We start from the raw sequence: 10,215 nt of genomic DNA on the forward strand, positions 1-10,215 counted from the left end.
TTGTGCTCATCTGCCAGGTCAGCTATCCTACAAGACAGCACTGGACGTGATTGCTTACTTAGGAAACGAAGAGGAGTATATTCCTTGGGAATCTGCTCTGTCCAATCTCGTTTACCTAAAGAAAATGTTCATCCGCTCGAAGCACTATGGCGCACTTAAGGTAAACACTTGCTGGCTCGGTAAAAAAAAAAAAAAATCTGAGACAATTGATGTATCAGCAGTTCAGTACCCGGCGTGTTAATGCAAGTTCTTTATTACTTACTGTCAAAATTCTCTCGTGATCTGAAAACTAGCTAAAGTATTTAGCTGTTCATGCAGACCTTCACTTTTGAGTCATCTGAAATTATCTGCTGTGATCTGAGAAAACTTGAATGGAATGTAACTATATTCATTATCTACCCTAATGAAATTTATGATTCTTTCAAGATGGGTGTGTGTACTCACCTATTTGTGCTCGCCTATTTGTGGTTGCAGGGGTCGATTCATAGCTCCTCTGTGTGTGTGTGTGTGTGTGTGTGTGTGTGTGTGTGTGTGTGTGTGTGTGTGTGTGTGTGTGTGTGTGTGTGTGTGTGTGTGTGTGTGTGTGTGAGAGAGAGAGTGGATAGCATATAAGGTTGAGGACTATCTGATTTTAGGTTACAATCATTGTGAGGACTATCTGATGTCAGGCTACAATCATTGTGAGGGCTATCTGATGTCAAACTACAATCATTGTGAGGACTATCTGATGTCAAGCTACAATCATTGTGAGGACTATCTGATGTCAAGCTACAATCATTGTGAGGACTATCTGATGTCAAGCTACAATCATTGTGAGGTCTGTGATATCAAGCTACAATCATTGTGAGGACTATTTGATGTCAAACTATAGTAATTTCGCTTTATAATATTTCAATACTGACACCTTTTTTTGAATGTTCGGAACCAAGCAGCAGAGAGTTTTGGAAAATATCTGAACCATTCCAGGAAGATTACCTGGACAGGGTTTCGGGGGTCAACGCCCCCGCGGCTCGGTCTGAGACCAGGCCATGGAGAGAATGGATTCTACAATTTTTCTAAGAATTTTGCACTAGCTACTGTCCAACTCTGAAAATTTGAAGCCGATCAGACGAGGTCTTTTCCAGTTACGAGTGAAATAAAAACGAAAAGTTGGAGGAAAAGAAAATTTGCTTGACGTTCAGGCAAAAAACGTTTCAGCAATACAGATTCGCAAACGTCGAATATTTCTCTTATTTATCTACAGTTATCTGAAAGTGATGATTAGTGATGCCGATTCTTGTGAATTCTAGAGGCCATCGGGAACGGGGTCTAAAGGAAGTGCAATAAGCGTGAATGTTTACTACGTCATTCACAGTGTGGTTTTTGTCAACACGGGAAGCCTAAATGTCTCACTTTTTTATTTTCGTGGTTAGACGATTTACCGTTGGTGTCCGCATGGTATATCGTTGGAAAAAAAATTGTTGGCGGAGTTCTTATAATGCTTGTAGAAGGTTGAAAACTCGACGGGACATTAAAGTGATGTATATTGCATGCATGTGTCTGTTTATCTGTACATCTCGTGTCAGTTTGTCAGTACATTTACATATGTAACAGCTCTGCGACTAGCCAAGGACTCGAATCCATGTTGTTTTGGCCCGCCTCATGGTAAGCGAAAGCATATGACGCTTTACCCCACAGGACCACGCAATCCTACAAGAACCAAGCACTCAGCCAAGCTAGGTGTGTTACCTTGGTCTGAGGACATACGGTGGTGTGAGTGCCTCTGAGCTAATTTCTTTCTACTCCCCGTTTGGTGTAGAAATAAAATACTGCTTTTTGAGGCTACACCAAACGGGGAGTAGAATGAAATTAGCTCAGAGGCACCCACACCACCGTATGTCCTCGGACCAAGGTAACACACCTAGCTTGGCTGGGTGCTTGGTTCTTGTAGGATTGCGTGGTCCTGTGGGTTAGAGCGTCATGTGTTTTCGCTCACCATGAGGCGGGCCAAAACAGCATGGGTTCGAATCCTTGGCTAGTCGCAGTGTTATTGATCAATACCACTCATTCGTAGTTACAATATTATATACGTAAATATGTGTCTTAAACATTTTTCGTTTTATCCTCTCTTGAGAATAGAACTACTTGCTCAACCTCCTGACTCCGTTATACGAGTCTGTCGGCTTCCAAGACAACATAAATGATCCTCATCTGGAGCAGTTAAAGCGGGTCAAGGCACTGACGTGGGCCTGCAACCTAGAGTACCAGGACTGTGTCAACAACTCAGTTTCACTTTATCAAAAGTGGATGGAGAACCCATCTAACCGCAGGTAACTTTTGTAAACAATGCTTCATGTAGTCAAGGAATTTCGCATTTTGTGCTGTTTTAGAAGGAAAAAGTGTTCGGATTATCACTGAAAGCTTAAACACATTTTGTATGAATATTAATTCATAGCTCCAAATCGCTTCTACAGCATTGTGTCCCCTAACTTGAAGAGCATAGTGTACTGCACCGCTATTGCTGCTGGTGATGAGGAGGAGTGGAACTTTGGCTGGAACCAGTACCTCAACTCCAACGTTGGCTCTGACAAAGAAGTAATACTTAGTTCACTAGGTTGTTCTAAGAAGATCTGGATATTGTCTCGGTTAGTTCAACTCGTTATTTGCTTCTTTGTTGTATGACGTTCCCACATGTTATTTTTCGATACGTATTATTTTAGCTGTTGTTTTTCAAATTAAAATGCAAAGATTGACATATGGACAATATACTTGCGATTTTAACGTTTTCCTCCTTTCAGTAATATATTAAAAGAAATTTTATTATTCTAACAGACTAGTCATTAATTGTTAATATGACATGTGGTCCAGATGCAAAACTTTAGCTACCCCACAGGTACCTTGATATGGCTTTCTCAAATAATAGCGGTATGAGGGAACAGGATGCACCTATAGCCTTTGTCGCTGTGGCCAGAAACAGTGTAGGCCACTACCTAACCTGGAACTATGTTAGGGATAACTGGCAGAAAATTACGGACTTGTGAGTAGGACAAACTAATGTTGTCATTTTCTGTTCAACAAACTCGAAACACATCTTTCATTTTTATAATGCAAAAAAAAAAAAATGACATGAAATTCACTTTGAGATTACAAAGATACATTATTTCAGTTTTGGGTCTGGTATATTCGTCCTCTCCAACATCATTGAGAAAGCTACTGAGACCTTAAACACACACCTGGAAATGAAGGAGGTACGTCGACATGAAAATATATTTGGGTTGGGAAATAAAAAAGTGAGAGGATAAAAATTATAGCAGTGTTTTAGAGAGACGTTAGAGGATTTAGGGAGCATGTAAAGTTAGAGGAGTGTAGTACACGAGTAAAAATATGAAAGACGAGAGAATGTTATTTGGAATGTGACGAAGGAAGAGGTGAGGCGAGTGTGAGAGCAGTCTGGAAAAGTGCATCATTGTTTACTTTGACGAGTGGTAGTAAAATGTTAGCTATATTAAATAAATCAAGATTATGCAGAGAGGAGAGCACGTAGTATAAAAAAATGAAAATATGGAAGAATGAATGCTAAATGGCATAATCAGAGGGGAACGGAGATCGAAAAAAGGGATTCGTGATGAAGGGAACTGCACACTAGCTGAGGGAAAGGATAGAATGAAGCAGAGGGCTGAAAGGTAGTAAGAGTCTCAAGTTGCCGGGAGAGTAAGGTTAGGTAAGGTTTGTCGGGAAAGAGGACGCAGGTCCTGACACAGGTCTTAGTCATATGATAACCCGCCAGAGGAGCTTTTGGTCATCTGACCGAGGCCTTCCGCTGGCTTACCGGTCCAACCCTTTAAAAATTATGGTTATTGGAGAGTAACAGAACTACTGGAGAGTGGGGGAAACTGTGTTCCTTATCCACAAATACGTGATACACACGTTACGTATATGATGTGTATGTGTATTAATTTTTTTTTCTAGTTGAAGCTGTTCAAGGAAAGGCACGCGGGCGAATTCGGACCAGCAAAACGGACAGTTGATCAGTCTATTGAAGGAACTACTATTAACATTGCCTGGATGACCAACAACTCCAAGATTATTGTTCAGTGGCTCAGTGACCATGGTTATTCCACCCAGCTCAATAATCAGTCAACTCTGCTGCCTGGCTCCATTTAGCAACATCCCTAAAAGAAGAAAAGTGGTTGCTTCAGTTCGGTAATCATGAACTGATATTACATATATATCACTTAGTTTTTAGAAGATATAGAAAATATTCAGGTATATATATATATATATATATATATATATATAGGTAGTAGGTTGGTAGACAGCAACCACCCAGGGAGGTACTACCGTCCTGCCAAGTGAGTGTAAAACGTAAGCCTGTAATTGTTTTACACGATGGTAGGATTGCTGGTGTTTTTTCTGTCTCATAAACATGCAAGGTTTCAGGTACGTCTTGCTACTTCTGCTTACACTTAGGTCACACTACACATACATGTACAAGCATATGTATACACACCCCTCTGGGTTTTCTTCTATTTTCTTACTAGCTCTTGTTCTTGTTTATTTCCTCTTATCTCCATGGGGAAGTGGAACAGAATTCTTCCTCCGTAAGCTATGCGTGTTGTAAGAGGCGACTAAAATGCCAGGAGCAAGGGGCTAGTAACCCCTTCTCCTGTATATATTACTAAATGTGAAAGGAGAAACTTTTGTTTTTCCTTTTGGGCCACCCCGCCTCGGTGGGATACGGCCGGTGTGTTGAAAGAAAGAAAGATATATATATATATATATATATATATATATATATATATATATATATATATATATATATATATATATATATATATATCATTATATATATATATATATATATTATATATATATATATATATATATATTATATATATATATATATTATATATATATATATATATATATATATTATATATATATATATATATATATATATATATATATATATATATATATATATATATATATATATATATATATATATATATATATATATATATATATATATATATATATATATATATATATATATATATATATATATATATATATATATATATATATATATATATATATATATATATATATATATATATATATATATATATATATATATATATATATATATTATATATATATATACATGGGAAGTACAATGCCTGCACTTTAAAGGAGGGGTTTGGGATATTGGCAGTTTGGAGGGATATGTTATGTATCTTTATACATATATGCTTCTAAACTGTTGTATTCTGAGCACCTCTGCAAAAGCAGTGATAATGTGCGAGTGTGGTGAAAGTGTTGAATGATGATGAAAGTATTTTCTTTTTGGGTATTTTCTTTCTTTTTTGGGTCACCCTGCCTCGGTGGGAGACGGCCGACTTGTTAAAAAATATATATATATATATATGCATGTGGGTGTACATTATATGTAAACAAATAAAAGGTAATTTTAGGAAAACATTGTAGGTAAACATTCTGTATATTTAAATGCAAATTAATCAAAATCTAAGATGTCGTAATCCTGTCAGAGTTGCATTTAACGTCTGTGTATCTTTCAAGAATCTACATGTATTTCTAAATAAAAAACTTTCCTTCATTCCTTGTAATGAATATTTATCAAGTATGAAAACTTTTAATGCAGTTATACCACGTTATTGATCATTTGGTACTTTACATAACTGGTTAAACCTCATTCGTAAAGTAATTTATAAAACTGTGTGGGTATACTCACCTATATGTGGCTGCAGGGGTCGATTCACAGCTCCTGGCCCTGTATGTGTGTGCGCGCACCTAATTCATGCAGAGGCCTATGATATCCCTCTAATAAAATTTTGAATGGACAACCCACATGATAGAATAATCTGGGTTATGCTGGACTGATTCTTCCCCCATCTTCCCTCCAATAGAAAGTTGTGTCGGTGCTTCCAAGAAAATTTGCAACCTAACTAATTTTGTCCACCGTATGTGGTGTCTGAATACTAATAATTTTTGTTTTGAATATTTACTCTGGTAACACCTGATCGTTTAGGATTAATGAAAATGAATGATGTACAGGGATGAATAGCGAAGATGTGTGATGCTATGAAGTTATATGAAGATGAAGAATGTTATGAAGTAACGTGAACATGTACCAGGAGGAGCAGCGGAGATGAATTGCGATAAATTAAGATGCACTAGGTTGGGTAGTGAACATGAATGATGCTTTTAAGTGATGGTTGTGACCGATGCTTGAAGGACATTTAACTCTGTAGTGAAAATAATATCTGACTGCGTGTAGCAGTCAGCCATTATTTACGTCTCTTACTTCCGTCATATTGCTTTCATCTCTGCATTTTCTTATGCTTAAGTTTTAAACTCTTAGTTTTCTATGAAACTCTGGCTGTCTAGACTTTCTCTTCTCACCTTCCTTCTTTTCTGTTTATTCATTGTTTGGCTTTGTCGTATCTAGAGTAAAACCAGAAGTGATATACTGCTGCCTGTGTGTCAAAGCATTTGCACGTTCAGGAGTGACTAAACAATTCTCCGTTCCAGAACCACAATGAAGACGTTAGTGGTCTATGTTAGTGACAGGTGAGCAGTTTTAAATTATGACACCTGGGCTTGTGGTTGTCCTCGCTTTACCATTGTCGAGTGTTCTCCCTCACCTGTGATTTGGTCACACCAGACTAACCTATAGTCATCACATGGAAGATTGCCCTGTTCCACTCTGCAGATATTGTAAGGTCACACTTAAATATTTTGAAATTTCTCTTTTTTTTTCCGAACTTTATTTTCAGCTTTTCTTTGATAAATGATAAACTTTATTTTTGTTAAGAATAGTTTACAGTTGGTACAGGAAAGGAGATATTACTGACATACTTTATTGAAAGCCCCTGGTTATGCAGAACTTTTCGGGCAGCTTTAAAATAACTTATAACTACTAGTGGAGGTTTTACAACAACATTTTGTTGGGAGGTTCAGTAAGATAATTCGCTATAACATTTATATTAGTTATTAATGTTGGTCAGATACAAATGCAGATACTACTCTAGATTTCAGTATTACTGTACAGAACATACAATAAAATAATGATCCAAAGAATGCATAAGTATCTCAGCTTTTACTATACTAAAAATTTGCTTAGTTAATTCATAATAAAAATCACAATAAGAAGATATAATTGTCAAATTTAGCAGCGAGTAGTACTAGTTACTTAAATTACAATACAAATATAACGAGATAGTAAATGCTTCTAATAATATCTGGGGAGCTGATGGAAAGCTGGAAGAACAGGGACACAACTGGTTGAAAACAGCAAGGTTCAGGTTGTCTTTGACTTAGTGTATTGCTGTCGTGATTACAATTCAGTGCTTTGTCATTCTCATACTTTCTGTTCTCTCCTCTCGCAGCGCTGTATGGCCCTTGTGGTTTAGCGCTACTTTTTTATTATAATAATACTGTTCACTCCTCTCAAAAAGCATCATCTTTAATATAGACAGATACCTCACATAGCTTTTTGTCAGCGGTTGTCATGTTGAATTAAATTTTTAGTATGCTATGTGTTGTGTGTAGTGTTGTTTCGCCTTGCATTCTAATTACCTCTGTGCGTCACTTGTTTTTATTCTCATGGTGTCCGCCTCTCTCTCCTGTGCAGCACCGAATAACCTTTACAGGTTTAAATATTATTTGGCCTAATAATTTAAAGGATCGGCATCTGGGTTATATTTTCATTTTAATACATCCAAAACTGTGTTGGATGAGGCAGATGGTTTATTGTTTATGTTTATCAAGAAGAAACGAACTGCAATTAAAATTGTTATACAAGTGCATTATGTATGTGGTTGTGTTTAGGATCGTTGCTTTTATTGTTTGTTAATTTTATCCTTGTTTTTGTGTGTTGTTTATTTCATTTATAGTTGTGAGCGCTGAGTGACCTGCACAATGTGTTTCGTTACCGCTGTTACTAGTGCTACTGATACTACTGCTATCACTATTACTAGTGCTACTGATACTACTGCTATCACTATTACTAGTGCTACTGATACTACTGCTATCACTATTACTAGTGCTACTGATACTGCTATCACTATTACTAGTGCTACTGATACTACTGCTATCACTATTACTAGTGCTACTGATACTGCTATCACTATTACTAGTGCTACTGATACTACTGCTATCACTATTATTACTAGTGCTACTGATACTACTGCTATCACTATTACTAGTGCTACTGATACTACTGCTATCACTATTATTACTAGTGCTACTGATACTACTGCTATCACTATTACTAGTGCTACTGATGCTACTGCTACTATTACTAGTCCTACTGATACTACTGCTATCACTATTACTAGTGCTGATACTACTGCTATCACTATTACTAGTGCTACTGATACTACTGCTATCACTATTACTAGTGCTACTGATACTGCTACCACTATTACTAGTCCTACTGATACTACTGCTATCACTATTACTAGTGCTACTGATACTACTGCTATCACTATTACTAGTGCTACTGATACTACTGCTATCACTATTACTAGTGCTACTGATACTGCTATCACTATTACTAGTGCTACTGATACTACTGCTATCACTATTACTAGTGCTACTGCTACCACTACTATTACTAGTCCTACTGATACTACTGCTATCACTATTACTAGTGCTACTGATACTACTGCTATCACTATTACTAGTGCTACTGATACTGCTACCACTATTACTAGTCCTGATACTACTGCTATCACTATTACTAGTGCTACTGATACTACTGCTATCACTATTACTAGTGCTACTGATACTGCTACCACTACTATTACTAGTCCTACTGATACTACTATCACTATTACTAGTGCTACTGATACTGCTACCACTATTACTAGTCCTACTGATACTACTATCACTATTACTAGTGCTACTGATACTGCTACCACTATTACTAGTCCTACTGATACTATCACTATTACTAGTGCTACTGATACTGCTACCACTATTACTAGTCCTACTGATACTACTGCTATCACTATTACTAGTGCTACTGCTACTATTACTAGTCCTACTGATACTACTATCACTATTACTAGTGCTACTGATACTACTATCACTATTACTAGTGCTACTGATACTGCTACCACTATTACTAGTGCTACTGATACTACTGGTATCACTACTGTTAATAGTGCTACTGATACTGCTACTAATATCGCTACTGCCATCACTACTGTTACTATTACAACTGTACTACTACAGTTATTATTACTACTACTACAGTTTGCATATTAATTGGGACACTAATGAAATAAGACATTTATTTGAAAAATACACGGCAATAATATGATAAATAATTGATTTAATAAGAGATATGACTATTTATATTAACTCTTCCTCAAATTAATCATCCTTGCTCTTAATTTACACTAGAATAATAAAATACAAGTATACTTTCATTATGTCGTTACAGACTAAATTCCTTCTGCTCAGAGCACGGAAAGAAATATAGGATAATTAACCAATGATGTCAAGAACACATCCAAGCGAAACCTACACCGACCATACAGGTCCATGAGAACTGCACGGTCCGCGCAGCTGCTCGCCCAGGTGTGCACATGTACATTACACATCGTACCTACAATTAGATTCAGCTCAACATTTTTCAATAATGCCATACGTAGAAACATTCTACCCAATTTGCATAATAAAGAGCAGTTTGAATCAGGGAACATTCCACAATTATCATAAATTTACCCTAACCTAAGCCTAGTATTTCATCTGTATTATAAATGTCTAATCAACACGAAAATTTTACCACATACCTCTAACCATATTTGTTGGTGTACATGATACAACCTTGTATTACCATAAAGAAAAAAAAAGAACAATAAAAAAGGAAAACCCACTCTTCACCTTTAAAATCAGACTTCAATTTACCATTCATGTACATACATATAAATAAGTATATAAAGTATGTTGTCTAATTGAACACAATTACTTTCAACGTCAGTTATAATATTACGTTAACTCAACCACGAATAACTTCATCCAATTCTTACAACTTCAAGGTTCGTAAAACTCTTAAACTACATACATAGTATTGCCACCATCTAGACAAATTAAAAAGAAAAACAATACTCAAATATATCAAAACACACTATGCTTCTATTGGCACCAAATCAATTATGCTTACAAAAATACAGTGTAAATTAAACTGAAACATAAAAAGCC

The 10,215-nt window shown here is 36.3% G+C and overlaps 1 protein-coding gene across 4 annotated transcripts in view; it reads left to right on the forward strand.

Moving 5' to 3' along the window:
* LOC128696869 (aminopeptidase N) overlaps positions 1-4,266 on the forward strand; it is a 34,435-nt gene extending 30,169 nt beyond the window's left edge. For all 4 annotated transcript variants that reach the window (XM_070096041.1, XM_070096043.1, XM_070096042.1 and 1 more), the window contains 6 exons: positions 18-160; positions 2,119-2,309; positions 2,454-2,624; positions 2,873-3,016; positions 3,146-3,227; positions 3,949-4,266. In XM_070096041.1, coding sequence (XP_069952142.1) covers positions 18-160; positions 2,119-2,309; positions 2,454-2,624; positions 2,873-3,016; positions 3,146-3,227; positions 3,949-4,143 — 926 coding nt within the window. In that variant the 3' untranslated portion in view covers positions 4,144-4,266. The remainder of the gene's footprint in view (positions 1-17; positions 161-2,118; positions 2,310-2,453; positions 2,625-2,872; positions 3,017-3,145; positions 3,228-3,948) is intronic.
* Positions 4,267-10,215: the final 5,949 nt, after the last annotated feature.

This window comes from Cherax quadricarinatus, chromosome 52 (assembly GCF_038502225.1).
Source record: "Cherax quadricarinatus isolate ZL_2023a chromosome 52, ASM3850222v1, whole genome shotgun sequence".
NCBI lineage: Eukaryota > Metazoa > Arthropoda > Malacostraca > Decapoda > Parastacidae > Cherax > Cherax quadricarinatus.